This window comes from Ochotona princeps, chromosome 2, assembly GCF_030435755.1.
Source record: "Ochotona princeps isolate mOchPri1 chromosome 2, mOchPri1.hap1, whole genome shotgun sequence".
Taxonomy (NCBI): Eukaryota; Metazoa; Chordata; class Mammalia; order Lagomorpha; family Ochotonidae; genus Ochotona; species Ochotona princeps.
Window position 1 is genome coordinate 53,992,840 of NC_080833.1, and position 14,950 is coordinate 54,007,789.

Below are 14,950 nucleotides of genomic sequence, written 5' to 3' on the forward strand. Positions count from 1 at the left end.
AGGCTAAAAATATTTGTCGAAACTTGTTATTTGTGCACTTGTGTGAAATATGACAACACCCTGGAGTTATACCTTTTGGTGTGATTCGTTTTTTCTTTTTTGTTTGTTTGTTTTAATATTTGTTGTTTTGAAGGGCAAAATTACAGAAAGAAATAGGGAGAGACAGAGCCATCTTCCATCTGCTGGTTTACTCTCCAAATGGCTGCACAGCAGGGCTGGGCCAGGCTGTAGATAGGAGTCAGGGACTCCGTCCAGGCTCCCCATGTGGATGCAGCCCCAAGGACTCGGGCCATCTACCCCTGCTTTTCCAGATGCATTAGCAAGGAGCTAGATTGAAGAGGAGCAGCCATGTGGTTGAACCAAGGATTGAAGCCAGCACTCATGCAGGATGCCTATTGTTTGTAGGTAGTGCCTTGACTTGGCATACCACATTACAGGGCCCCATGGTTCACTTTTAAGGAAAACAAACAATATATCTGTACTACAGTGTAAAATAACTGAGGTAGTATTGCCAGGTTTATGTTTTAACACCCTCTGTCCTACAGCGAGCGAGCATTCTCTTTCTCTCTCTCTCTATCCCCCTTCATCCTCCCTCCCTCCCTCTTTTACACACACACACACACACACACACACACCTTTGATCGCACTAAATGAATATTCTTCATGGGAATAGACATAGAAATCTTGCTTGCCCATTTAGAATATTAATGGGTTTTCAAAAGTGCGCGAGGCAAAGGGAATGATCCTGGGAGTTTAGGACTTTATTATGGAAACAAAGCCTCAGATATTTTAGCTTTTTAAGGACCAAAATGGGATTTTCATTTGGAAGCAGATGCTGCAAATGAAAAGCATTTGAAGTCTCAAACCCTACATTGGGAAGGATGCTCTAGCTGGATCCCAGGGCCACTGATTAAATACTGTGTATGAGAGATTAATGCAGATTGTCTTCCAGAAACACTTATCACAGCAACAAGCCATCTAACCTGCAGGAAACACTTATCAGGGAATTGAGATAAAATAAACAGGTGTAATTGTCCTAAAGATAAACCATAGTGTTTGAGCATAGTGCTATATATATTAGCTTCAGACCATGAACTGTATTTAAATCCTGATTTTTTTTCCACTCACAGAGTGGAATATTGGACCTGTTTTTTGATTTTCCTCACTCTAAATTTCATCAACTGTAAAACTGTCCCAACAACCCTGCCATGGACGAATGAAGTCCTTCGTGTGTGTGTAAATTATTATCAACTGGGTTCTTAGCAAACAATGACTGCTGCTCTTGTTGTTGATGGTAAATGAGAGAGCATCAGTGAAGGTCAGTAGTGCAGATAGAATTAACTGTGCAACCTCACGTGGGGAGTGAAGAGTGTGAGGAGGAAAAGGCATCCAGAGTAATTTGTGCTTTATGACACTGCTTGCGCCACAAGGTAGACTGCGATTACACCATCGATGTGACACTCGTATCTGTCTGTCTTGCATTATCCTATGTGCCACTATCTACTCTCTCATCTAATTTTTTCTTCCTTTCTATTGGAAAGTCAGATTTACAGAGAAGGAGGGACAGAGAAAGATCTTCATGTGCTGCTTCACTGCCCAGATGGCCGCAACGGTCAGAGCTGAGCTAATCTGAAGCCAGGAGTTTCCTCTGGGTTTCTCACATGTGTGCAGGGTCCCAAAGACTCCAGCCATCTCCCATTGCTTTCCCAAAGGGAAACTGGACGGAGCAGGGAACTGGACGGAAAATGTGCTGGCTCATGGTCTGGGAAATCAGCGGGGGAAGCTCCTGGTTTCGGATAGGCCCAGCTCTGGCCCTTGTGGCCATTTTGGGGAGTGAATCAGTGAATAGAAGATCTCTGTTTCTGCTTCTCCGTGTTGCCCTGGCTTTCAAATGAAAATAAGTTTTTACAGTAGTATAGATCATATTTTGCCATGATTCCTTCACTGTGGGTATGGACCATGCGGAGAGTCCAGCATTTATTATCCAGATAAATTCAACAGTTTCACTGGGAGACCATCCTTGGTCTGAAAGTAGAGATGGTAGAATATCATCTAACAATATGGAGGAATTCAATATGGGAGGAGGACTTGGGGAGGGGCTGGGGGAATCCCAGAGCCTATGAAACTATGTCATAAAATGATATAAAATTTTTAAAAAATAAAAAAAATACAGTTTGCAAAAAATAAGTTTTTTAAAATTAAAATAGAACAAAATAATTCTTCCTATCCACAAACCACAGAGATGGCAAAGGGCGAGGGGCAAATTACAACGTTGCTGAAAGCTATTGAAGGGCTGCGACCCTAACCTTAAAGATGCCTGGCGCTTTGCCGCGGGCTAAACCACTTAACGCCCTTTGGGGTTTAGAGAACTTCCCTGCTCGTGAAAACAACTGGCCGCGCCTCCTTCGCCCCACTTTCCGCCTTAACTCCCGCGGAGTTAACTCCCCAGCGCCGGGCTACTCGCCTCCCGATGTACCCGAGGCGGCCCGGGGCCCGAAGTCGGACTGGAGCCGAGACCTCAGGTCCCAGACCGAAGGGCGGAATTGGTAGGAGGGCGCTTTGGGGGTTAGAGAGAGGGCTCAGGGCGGGAGTCAGCCTTGGAATGTCCGGCTGTGTCCGTCGGTGGTCCAGGAGCTTACCTCGGCCAGCTAGGCGACTCTCCGGCCCTGCGGGGGCGGGACTCTGACGACCGGGCCCAATAGGAGCGCGGCTCCGCGAGCTCCCGGGATGGAGCTGTGGGCGGAGTCCTAGCTCGGCGGTGGGGCGGGGCTCTGACTGACCGGCTTCAGGGCCAGTAAGAACGGGCTCTAGGCGGGGGCGGGACTTGAGCTGGGGGCGGAGTTGTGAACCGGCTGAGGCGGGCCTCTGCCTGCTGGGGGCGGCCTCGGGATCCATGGGAGGCCCGGGCCCTGGCGAGGGCGGCGGCCGGCGTTGGGGCCGCGGCAGCAGGAAGCCGGAAGCAGCCGCGGCCCCAGCTCGTGAGACATGGCCGGCGTTAAAGGTACATCCGCAGCGCACCCCTCCCCGTCGGCTCGCCTGCGGCGGGGGCCGCTACCTGCGCTCCGCACGCAGCACGCCGGCGGGGACGGCTTCCTGCAGCCTCGCTACCTTTCGGGGCCCTCCGGGAGGGGAGGCAGGCGCTGGCTCCTTCGCCCCTTGCTGATGAGGGTGGAGGGGCGTTTCTCGGACCCTCAGCCCTTCTCGGCGTGGCCACTGGCGTCGAGCTGTCACCTGCTGTCTCCCATTGCCCCCGGGCAGAGGCGTGGCCTGGGAGCGGCGCCTCCCGGGGAAACCGCGCCGGCCCTGGAGCTTCGGTCCCGGGCAAGCTGCTCCTCGGTTCCGCCAGCGTGGCCCACAGCCAGGCCTGGATGAAGCCGGGCTTTGACGCTTCTCCTCCTAGTTCCTGCTCTTCCAGTTTCCCATTGCTAACTTACAAAGGAGGCTTTGTTTCCAGCGTCTTCGACCTTGGGAAACTTAAACCTAATGAGTTTTCCAATGGGGCTGAGTTGGCCACGGGGAGGACGGGCGCCCTATGGGACGCATCCAGATGTGCTCCATTTCTTTAGCGCTTTCTCTGTTCATCTGTGGACGAGCAGGACTGTGGTAGTTGGCGCGGTGTGTGGGTGTATGTTGTTTGGATGGGGCAGTTGTTGCCACGGGGGTGGCAAGACCCCCAAGAGGACGGGTTGGAAGCAGTAGAGAGGTTATTGAAAAACTTACCCATACTTTAGCAAAGACCTCTCCGTTTCTAATCTAAAGAGAAGTTCTGGAAGTATAACTTGTTTCTCTGTTGGGGTGCCTATCCTCTTGGAATTTTGTTACGAAGATTTCTGCTCCCTAGTTATACGACATCTGGTGTAAATATGTTACTGTATACTCCAGCTGTATGGTGTTATGCATTTATCCGAGTGTGTGAACCGTTAGCAGCAGACACATTTTATCATTATTGCTGGCTGACTTCTGTACTATCAACTTAGTGAGCATGGTTTACTTGGATAGTGGCCAGTATGTAACGTATGCATTTGAAGTTGAAGCAGAGACTCAGTCAACAAGTAGTTATTGTTCTGCACGGTGTTGTCGGGACTAGAAATTACTAAATAATAATCTTTGTTAGAAATGAAGGTAAGAGGGAAAAGGACTAAGGGAATGCTTTTACTACTGCACAACTGTTTATGTTGAAGACTTGGGGTGGAAGGATAAATGAGCAGTTAGTGCGGGGTGGCAGAGCTGTGACTTGTGATAGTGCTGTGTTGAGGCATAGTATGTGCTCAGGCAGTGAAAGCATAGGGATAGAGTGGTGGATTGAACTGTGCCCCAAAAAAGATGATCATGAGTGTGACGTTGTCTTGAAATAGGTCTTGGCAGATGCAGTCCATTTCAGATGATCCTGACTTGAATATGTGACCTAATCCATTGGCTGATATTCTTGGACAAAGAGGAAAATTTCAACATGGTATTGTGAAGATGGGCAGAGACTGGGCTGATAGTGACTACCCGCCAAGGAGTACCCCCAGATCGCCAGCACCCATCCTGTGTTAGGGAATGGCAAGCCTGGGTAGTTCCCCGCAGCCTTCAGAGACAGCATTGGTCCTACCAGCACCTTGCATTCAGACATCTGGAAACATTGGGCTGAAGGCAATTCTCAATGGGAGTGTGTGTGGAATTGATATTGGATTCCTACTCAACTTCAGCTTTGTTTAATCATAACTAATTGTGAAAATTATGGATTTTTTTCCAGAAGAAAATTTGGATAATGTGATGTCCATGGTTTTGATGTATACCTTTATCAAAGAACATTGCTTAGATGATATGCCTGCCTCACTCTATATTTATTTATTTATTGAACACCTCCTTTGTCCAAGAACTTTAGAAGGATTATCTCACTTCTTACAAACTCAACAAGGTGGCACCATTGTTCCTCTATTACAAATGAGAAATCAAGTTTAAAGAGGTTTGGCTTCTGAAACCCCAGGTCATAGAACCAGTTGATGACAGAGTTGAAATTCACTATTAGATCTAACTAGTATCTGTGGATTGGGAATTGTTTCCCATGAAGATGTTTAAGCAGTCTTCCAATACTTGAAATACCATGGTATGCAGAGGCAAATAATCAAAGGTGTATTATAGGGAGGAGGAATTTGGGAATCACAGTTTAAGGAAGGAGGGCTTTCAACACTTAGAAACTCAAGGCGAAATGCCCTGCTCAGTTGGTGGTGAGATTTTCCCTAGAGTTGTATAGACCAGAGGGGATTCATATATTGCATAGGGACTGGGTCCTGGAATTCTGTGAGACCTTTCTCCACCATATGATTTTTTTTAAAGATTTTTTTTTATTATTACAAAGTCAGACATATAAAGAGGAGAGATAGAGAGGAAGATCTTCCATCCGATGATTCACTCCCCAAGTGAGTCGCAATGGCCGGTACTGCGCCGATCCAAAGCCAGGAGCCAGGAACTTCCTCTAGATCTCCCATGTGGGTGCAGGGTCCCAAGTCTTTGGGCTGTCCTCCACTGCTTTCCCAGGCCACAAGCAGGGAGCTGGATGGGAAGTGGGGCTACCAGGATTAGAATCGGCGCCCATATGGGATCCTGGCATGTTCAAGGCGAGGACTTTAGCTGCTAGGCCACACCGCCGGGCTCTCCACCATATGATTTTAAAGTGGCAGACAAAGGCAGGTATAATTGAGCTGCTATAGCAGATTATGATTCTAGGCTGTTTGGCTTGAACAACCCATATTTCTCATGGGTATAGTCTGGAGATTCGGAGGCCCAAGGTCAAGGTGTAGGCAGATCTGGAGTTTGGAGAGGGCTGCCTCCAGTTTGTAATGGCCAGTTTTTCTTAGTGCCTGCATATAGAGGACCCCAGAGATGAGGACAGCCTCTTTCTCCATCACTGTCTTCTTGCACATTGCACCATCAGGATTTTGTCTACACCTAATTGCCTCCCAGGGACTTTCAATGCCACACCACCAAAGGCTAAGGTTTCAGTATGTGGATCTACAGGGATACAAATGCACAGTCCGTTAGAGCAGTATTTTCAAATGCAATATCAATAAATGGCTAATTGCTTTGTTTACTTAAATTTGCTTTTTATTGAGACATGGTACATATGCATAAATACAAAATTCCATGGCCTGTAGAATTTTCACAGGGTTGAGCAACCATTAGTGCTCATCCCAAAATATTTCATTGAAATGTGTATATTTCAATATATTTCAATGAAGTAATATACTTTAGTAGTACTCCCACTTGCCCCATCCCCCTCCAGCTCCCAGCAACTATTGACCTGGTTCCTTTAACTCTTGATTTTGTTTTTCACAGCTCTTGTGGCTTTATCCTTCAGCGGGGCTATCGGGTTGACTTTTCTTATGCTGGGATGTGCCTTAGAGGATTATGGGTAAGTTTTCATTTCCAAAAGAGCTATTCTTTCTCTATGTCTTGGTACCTGTTAGCAAGGACGTTCGAAGTTTGGTAAATTTAGCACCAAACTCTAACCAGGGAGTTAACAAAGCCAAGATTATGAACCCACTTTATTCCCAGGTCAGATGTATTCACAGGGAAGAGCACTTTTCAGAGGTGACAGATTTGTTTAATAGTATTTGGTATGTGTCTACTCCAGACCAGCTGGGGTACGGTGGCCTCAAGAAGCTTCCAGTTCTAGTAGTGAATGAGAGGCCAACACTACAGTCAGCACAGCCGTAACTCTAGTAGGATGTGCGAGAAAAGGCATTTGACTTTCTGAGTTCCTCTTGGGACAGCAGAGTTTATATTGGAGCCAAGATTGGGTAAACAAGAGTTTCTCAGGCTGCTGAGTCAGAAGAGGGCATATCCACTAGATTTCTTTATTCATCACGACTGGTCCAGTGCTTCCCAGTGCTGGTTGCTGTTAAGGGTCTGTGTGGGACTAAGAAACAAGAAAGCAAAGACTCCACTCTCTCAGAGTCTGTATTTCAGTGTGGGAGATTGACAAAATGTACAAAATAATGTGCATTGTGCCAGTGGTGGAGGTGTGATGAAGAATTGAGGGCAGAGAAACTGAAGGGGAGATGGGCAGGGAAGGCCTCTCTGAGGGGCTGACACATGAGCAGAAATATCTAGCAGGTAAGGCCATGAGCCATGCAGGTCTTTGGAGAAAGGCCGCCTTAAACTGCAGAACAGCCAGATACTATGGCCCAGATGTGAGTTTTAGTTGCCTTTTCTTTTTCTTTTCTTCTTCTTTTTTTTTTTTTTTTTTTTTTTACTACAACTTAAAACCCTAGGCAAGTGTCTTTAAAGAGAAAAGGTGGGCCCAGCGCAGTGGCTTAGTGGCTGAGGTCTTTGCTTTGTACACTCCGGGATCCCATAAAGGCACTGGTTCTAATCCCAGTGGCCCTGCTTCCCAAACAACTCCCTTCTTGTGGCCAGAGAAGACAGTTGAGGATGGCCCAGGGCCTTGGGACCCTACATCCATGTGCGAGACCCAGAGGAGGCTCCGGACTTCTGGCTTCAGATTGGCTTAACTGGCCATGGCAGTCTCTTGGGAATGGCAGATGGCAGATGGAGGGTCTTCTCTGTTTCTCCTGTCTGTATATCTGCCTTTCCAATAAAAATAAATAAATCTTTAAAAAAAATTAGAGAAGGGCCCGGCGGCGTGGCCTAGCGGCTAAAGTCCTCGCCTTGAAAGCCCCGGGATCCCATTTGGGCGCCGGTTCTGATCCCGGCAGCTCCACTTCCCATCCAGCTCCCTGCTTGTGGCCTGGGAAAGCAGTCGAGGACGACCCAAAGCTTTGGGACCCTGCACCCGTGTGGGAGACCTGGAAGAGGTTCCTGGTCCCGGCATCAGATTGGCGCGTACCGGCCCATTGCGGCTGACTTGGGGAGTGAATCATTGGATGGAAGATCTTCCTCTCTGTCTCTTCTCCTCTCTGTATATCCAGCTTTCCAATAATAATAATGAAAAATCTTAAAAAAAAAATTAGAGAAAAGGCTTATCCAGCTTGGAGTTTTGTTGGTTCAGGTCCAAGATTGAGAGTGGTAGTGGTGGAGGACATGTGCAGAGGAATCACTGGGTGATTTACGAAGCCAAAGGAAACAGGCTGGGCTGAACTCTTATTTTTCTAATCAACCCTCTAAGGCCATATCCTCTGTGACCTAATGGCTTCCTATGGGCACACTTCCGAGATCCCATCATTGGATTAAGTCTTGACCCTCTCAGAGCCATTAACTTATGGCTTTGGAATTTATAGTTCTGATTGAGTTTAGGAGCCAAGCAATGTTCAGACCAAAGCAAAAGCATGTGGACTGTCCAGGAAACCACATGCGGTGCATTATGATAGAGTATAAGTTGTATTTGGGAAAGGAAGAATTTGTCAAGAGTGTAGAATCAGCCCATTAGAAAAGAAAGTTGGACCTTAAACTTAAGGCAATAGGAACTGTGATAGTAGCTTGTGCTTTGATGGGAAGGGGCTTATGTTAGAAATTCATTCTGGCTGAAATGTGAGACTAAAAGGAAAGTGTTACATTGTAGTCAGGGAGAACAGTAAGAGACCAGTACCATAAATCAAGCAAACTGGAGGGTCCTGGAATGGAAAGAAAAGGAGAACCTCATAGAGCAGAAGTGGTAGGTTTTGTTAATTGAGGTCAGGGTTCCACGAGGGGAGAGTGTAGTTGGGTATCTCCTAGGTGGATGATGTTTAAGATGATGTGTCTGACTGAGACCAGCTAGTTGTTATGACATGGATGAGTTCAAAACTATCACAAAGATTATTTAAACATAAAAAGGATCCAAATATAAGTAATACTTGATTATAGCTATATTTTTTCTAGCTTTAGGCATGTAAAAGTTATTATTGTCCTCATTGCTTGCTTGGAAATTGGAGTCCAGCGTATGGTTAAGGACATACTTAAACTGCAGTGGCAGAGATAGAAATCGAACTTTCATCCTTGCTGTCTTGACCAAAGATTTTTTTCCATTATTCCACAGCAAATTCCAAGTCCAGGTGTTTTAGTTCCATCTGATACACCATCTTTCTAGCAGGTCAGAAAATGAGCTCCTGTAAAGAAACTGATTTTACATATTTTAGTGATGGTGACTCAGGATCATCTTTATGTCAGAAGCCAGCAAACTGGCCCACAAGCCAAATGTGACCTGCTTATGACCCGCTGCCTGATTTTATAATTAAAGTTCTGTTGGAACGCAGCCGTGCTTGTGGCTGGTGTACTGTATTTCACTGCTTTTGCCCTGCCATGGGAGAGTTGAGTCATTGAGACAGAGACCTTATGATCTGCAAAATCCAAATGTTTACCATTTGGCCCTTTGTAGAAAACAACTAAGCAATCATTGGCCTACATGTTTGCTGACTAGAGTATGCTTCAGCCTTAAGTTTTGCATACAAACCAATTCAGCTTTTATTATTATTGGTGATTTACTGTGATTGGGAACATAGACTCTTTTAGATTACTTTTTAGATTGTTTTTCAGAAAACAGTTCTGTGTTCCAGGAAAAATTAAGAGTCCTTGGCAGTGGGGATGTCAGGTGATCCTTGCTTCTTCCCCTCTTTGTATCTCATATCCTTACCGGTGAAAATAAGGGCTTTGAACTAGAGTCACTAAAAGCCCCTTCCAACAGTATTGTTTGGTGATTGCTAAAACATTTTGTAATCCTTCTGTTTTAGAATTAGGAATCCAAACTCATGATAGATGGCAGCTTTCAACCTGTAGCTTTCTGAGTATCATCCTGCCTTCCTGGATCTGTGGCTAAAATGGCAAACTTTTATCAGTGTGGCTTCATTCCACACTACTACTGCTTGCTGACTACAGTATTATTAGGAGTGTTGTGATGTGAATTATTATGGTGAATATGTGTGTAAGAATAAGTAGAGGCTATTTTTTTTTCTTTTAAAAATGCAACAATGTCTGATTGATAAAGGCAAAGATATTGGTTTATTTTAAAAATATTTATGGCGAAAACACAGAAGCCGAATGACAGTGTTTTATAAGTGCAAGACAGTGGCATTTGGGAAGTAAAACAAATGCTTTTATACTGAGGTGTTATTGTGATCTCTTGTGATAAAGGCTACAGTCCATATAAAGCTCTTACTAATGAGCATATTTTTTATGTATTCCATGCTCAAAATCCATTTATTGTTTTGTTCGTTCTATATATTTCAATGGAGCACCTCATCCTAGGTCCCAGAGTTGACCAACAAAGAGAAATCAGATTGTTGCTCTTGTAAACAAGAAAATTGAGATGGGATAAGCGCATGGTACAAAGTTAAAAGGATTATATGCTCAGGGTAACATGGGGCACTTTAGAATGGATGATTGGAAAAGGCCACTTTTAGGAGACACCTTAGTTGACATTGCATGGTGTAAAGGAGCAAACCGAAGAGAAGAACATTCGAAGAAGAAGCCACAGCCAACTCAGAGGCCCCAAGGCAGGTTTGAGCTCAGTGTCCAAGGAAACAAAAGAAAACCGATATGACTAAAGATTAAGCAAATGAAGGGAAAATGTTCAAAATGGATGCAAGAACTAGACAGTACCATTTCATGGAAGGCTTTGCAGGACAAAGCAAGAAATTTGGGTCTTATTCTAACCCCCTGAGTTTTAAGCATGCATGCACCCAGAGCATCTTTACTGAATTGGTATGTGTGTAAACCCCACCGTGCTATGTTCTATTATGAGAGCAAAGAGGACTTAGTTAAAATTGTATCATTAAGTAAATTACAGCTCAGTAATAGAGAAAACTGTATCCTTTGTAGATTATATATTGTGTAGTTGACTAAGCTACATTCCTATTGATGAACTAATACTTTTGAAATCACTACTTATCTGTTGCTGGTAGATAACATGTTCTGATTATACAATTGATAAAGTAATTTGTTGAACTAGACATTTACAGTAGCAATGACTTGAAAACATGATATATCTTTTCATTTAAAACGTAACTGACTTTTCTTTTGGTATTTCTTCTGACAGCGTTTACTGGCCCTTGTTTGTGCTGATTTTCTATGCCATATCCCCCATTCCTCATTTCATCGCCCAAAGGGTCACATATGACACTGATGGGACCAGCAGTGCCTGCCGGGAGCTGGCGTACTTCTTCACTACTGGAATTGTTGTTTCTGCCTTTGGATTTCCTATTATTCTTGCTCGTGTGGCTGTGGTAAGTTTTCTTTTTAGTTGTTTTGTGCAGCTGTGGCTAGGGCTGTTTCAGAGGCTCGTGTCTGGGACCTCAATTTTTTTTGAGTGCTTTAGAGTTTTTACATCAAGGCCAAATGCATTTTTAACTTGTTTCTTCTTCATTTAAATCTGCCTGTCAACATCTTGGCAATGTTTTCAGAATGTTTGCTTTGTTTCTTTTACAAATTCTAATCATGCCATAAGCTTGCTAGCTTTTCCTACCTAATTTTTAAATTCCTGCCCCTTAAATCTTAGGGCAGTCCTTGGAGTCTGTACTAACACTGCTTTTCTAGTTGAAAAATAAAGAGTGTAACAAGCACTTCTGCACATTGGATCTTGGACTTAATTCTTAATGCAGGAGGCAGTGTGTAGGGATAACTAGATAGCTACAGTAGGCATTTTGAATAAGTTGGCATCATCATCTTCAATTAAAACATATCCCTTAATTCTATAAAACACCCATTGGGGGTTATTCAGTTCTTTGATATTCACTGTATTTCCTACTATTTACTTTTATTTCACCCAACTACATTCTATTTCTGTTTCATGAAAGTCTTATTTGGGACATCGAATATCAAAAATGTACCAACCTCAGTTACTCGTTCAGTAAATGTGTTTGGAACATTTGCAGTGAGTAAAATACCAGGTATAAGAGCTAGATACTGTCTCTGCTCCTATAGAACAGCGAAATTGGCATTATGGTAAGATTATAACTGTGCAATGTGTGATAATTGAGACAGTGTTGGACTACATGCAGTAGGAGCGCCTGCAGGCCACATAAAGCTGCCGAATGATTTGATCTGGCCCTACCAAGACAGACACAGCCTGGATTCACAAGTCTACAAATCTGCAGCGGGCTGATTTTTGAGTTGATTATTTCCTGTAGTCCACAAATGATGATATAAATGCCTGATGGCCCTTGGCAGAACTAAAAGATTCCCCATCCCTGGCCGTTACAGCCAGAAAGGTTGTGGAAGCTGATTAGCTAAGTGCTGGAATGCCATGCCAGTTTGAATCTTAGAAAATGAAGAAACACAGAAGGTTTTTGGATGAAAGACAGTTATAAACATATTTTTCTTATGCCTTAGATTAGCACTTTTTTCTGTAAGAGTAGCACTTCTTAAGTATTGCTGCAAATATATTTTTCCCTGTTTTTCAAGGTATAACTCATCATTGTATTTATTTTTAATTTTATTTTTTACTAATTATTTTAAAATTTTAATTATTTTATGATGCAATTTTATAAACATTGGGGTTTTCCCTCCCTCTCCCCCCGCACTCTCCATTGTTCTCCAGTCTTTCAATAGTCTTCTGAGTTATTTTTTCCCTTTCAATAGCTCCATCATGTTTGTTTTAGGAAGAAATCATGCATTGATGTTTCTGCTGGTTACATTAAGACAGAAATGCCCACTAGAGGGTACTCTCACCCCCAGCTGGGCTCCTACCAAGCTGGAAAGCTGCCTTCATTTGTATATAGGTTCTTATTTAAAATGTTTTCTTGCCTAGAAAAGAAACAAAGAAATGTAACTCTCCCATCCCTGTTTTCTATGAAAGAAGTTAATGTACAGAGAACATCCAATGCCTGATATTGTCTTTGGATTATTTGTAATCTTTCTATATATATTTTGGTTAAGACAAGTAAAAAAATAGGTCTAATGGTAGAAATATTGAGGATTATACTAAACTGAATTAACAAGCACCACAGAAATACTTGTGCTAATTAGTGAACAGCTCACTGTCTCCTGCCTGTTGCATTCTTAAACCTTTTCACAGCTTTGTGTAATATTTCATTGGAAGCTTTTAATGGCAAAAATGCTATCAGAGGTTTGCAAAGAGTGAAATATGAAAAAAGCAATGATCTAATGATTCTTTTCCTATGTTTCAGATCAAATGGGGAGCCTGTGGCCTTGTGCTGGCTGGCAACGCTGTCATTTTCCTTACAATTCAAGGTTTTTTCCTTGTATTTGGAAGAGGAGATGATTTTAACTGGGAGCAGTGGTAGCCCTTTATTCTGATAAAATGCATTGAGTTTCTTAGAATTTGTATTATGTGTACACACATGGGCACATGTGGTGTTTTACAATGGAATTTAATATGCTGAAATTTTTTTATACCTTTCTATCATGATCATTTTAAGGAAGTCTTCCTGAGACTTAGTTTTTATTGTCATTTACTCAAGTGAAATGATGTCATTTGTTCGCACAGTCCTGACACTCTCAGGAAATACACAAGTACAGTCTTACAGACAGCTGTCCACTGTGGCGTCTCTGCTCTTGCCCAGCCCTGACCTTGGGTAGGCAGGCCTGTTTATGTGCTGCAGAGCCTTGCATTCCCGAGTATGGTCTACATGCCAGGGATATCCCCTGCTCTCAGAAGCTTATTTAAGATGCAGAGTCCAAAGCCCCACCCTGGACCCTGTGCATTTTAATGAAATTCATAGTGGTTCAGACACACAGAAAAGTTCAAGAAACACTGTCACCAAGGAAAAAACATGACACACTACTGGTTTCTTGTCTTCCCCTTGGCTGAACCACTTCACCTTTGTGGGTGTGACCTGCTCATTTGAAAAAGATGTTATGAGGAGACCAAGTTTGCACTGTCTTCGATGTTTGTGAAATGTTCAACCCTGTAATTTACAGAGGTCACCTTTGTGGAAAGTCTTCTTAGGGGGTAACATGTACTGCCCTCCCATCATCTCGAAGGCAGGGACTGTTAGCTGAGGTGAGGCACTGGGCTGCAGGGGAAGGAGGCTGAGCTGACTCGGAGGCTGCCTTAGCAGGTAGGAGAAAGAACAGATAGGTCCTGCTTTCTAAGTTGGCTTTCCATCATGACATTTATCCCCCGTGTCATCCACCCACACTCCTCAGTGGGTCCTGATGCGCTTACCTTCTCCCTGGAAAGCAATGGAAGGCGAATGAACAAGTAGAATGAAAAGCGTTTCTTTACGTGCTGATGTACGTACTGTCTTTTGTGTCCTGTAAAGCACATCACTTTATGCCACCCTTAGCTCAGCCATTGGGAATACATGACATGCTGGCTCCCACAATCACAGGCTTTCTTTTTTAGCTTATCTTTTTGTCCAAGATCTGCTGAGAAAGGGAAATACAGGAAGCAGAAGCAACAGGTCAGAATATTACCAGTGGTTTTTAAAGATTATTGATGTACAATAACTAACATAAATCCACATGTTTATACCTTGAAATATGAAATTGAAGTAATCAGCACACCCTTCAGCTGCTGGTGTGGTGCTGGGACCAGAAGATGAAAGTGAAACCTCGAAGGATAAAGTGCAATGTTGTTATTTTTTTCTTCTTTACAATAATGTTGTTTGTTCTTGTCTGTGATCTTGTTTTTAATGTTCCATGTACATACAGAATTTTTATTTCCAATATTTACACTGAAGCATTATTTAGATACTTTATACTTTTAACCAGCATTTTTAATAATGACACATGTATCTATTGTATTGTAATAAATTTCACTTTTAACACAGAAGATCAGATTTACTTTTAAAGGTCTTTATTCTGATGTTGCCTTGGCACAGGAATGATATTTTGTTGGTTCTCTGAAGTGGGCAGTTTGAGCAGCAGTCCTTCCTGCAATGAAATAATAGCAGTAACTTTGAAGATACCAGTTTGGATATTCAGTTAGTTATAATAGCTATAATAGCTATTATTTTCATAAGATGGCAATAGAGACATATTCATGCTGCCTTTTACAAAGGTGTCTTTGTTGCACATTTAAGACCAAGGTGATCTTAAAATGGGTGTTTAAAGAATTGCCTCTTGA

The 14,950-nt window shown here is 43.3% G+C and overlaps 1 protein-coding gene across 1 annotated transcript; it reads left to right on the forward strand.

The window, feature by feature from the left end:
* The first annotated feature begins 2,845 nt into the window (after window positions 1-2,845).
* Window positions 2,846-13,301, forward strand: LEPROT (leptin receptor overlapping transcript). Its single transcript, XM_004588736.3, has 4 exons — window positions 2,846-3,001; window positions 6,322-6,397; window positions 10,958-11,144; window positions 13,047-13,301. The coding sequence occupies exons 1-4, from the start codon at window positions 2,986-2,988 to the stop codon at window positions 13,161-13,163; spliced, it is 396 nt and encodes a 131-aa protein (XP_004588793.1). The 5' UTR covers window positions 2,846-2,985; the 3' UTR covers window positions 13,164-13,301.
* Window positions 13,302-14,950: the final 1,649 nt, after the last annotated feature.

Coding starts and splice junctions, on each gene's coding strand:
- LEPROT (XM_004588736.3), top strand. Junction 6,398..10,957: donor TGTGCCTTAGAGGATTATGG/GTAAGTTTTCAT, acceptor TTCTTCTGACAG/CGTTTACTGGCCCTTGTTTG. Junction 11,145..13,046: donor TTCTTGCTCGTGTGGCTGTG/GTAAGTTTTCTT, acceptor CCTATGTTTCAG/ATCAAATGGGGAGCCTGTGG.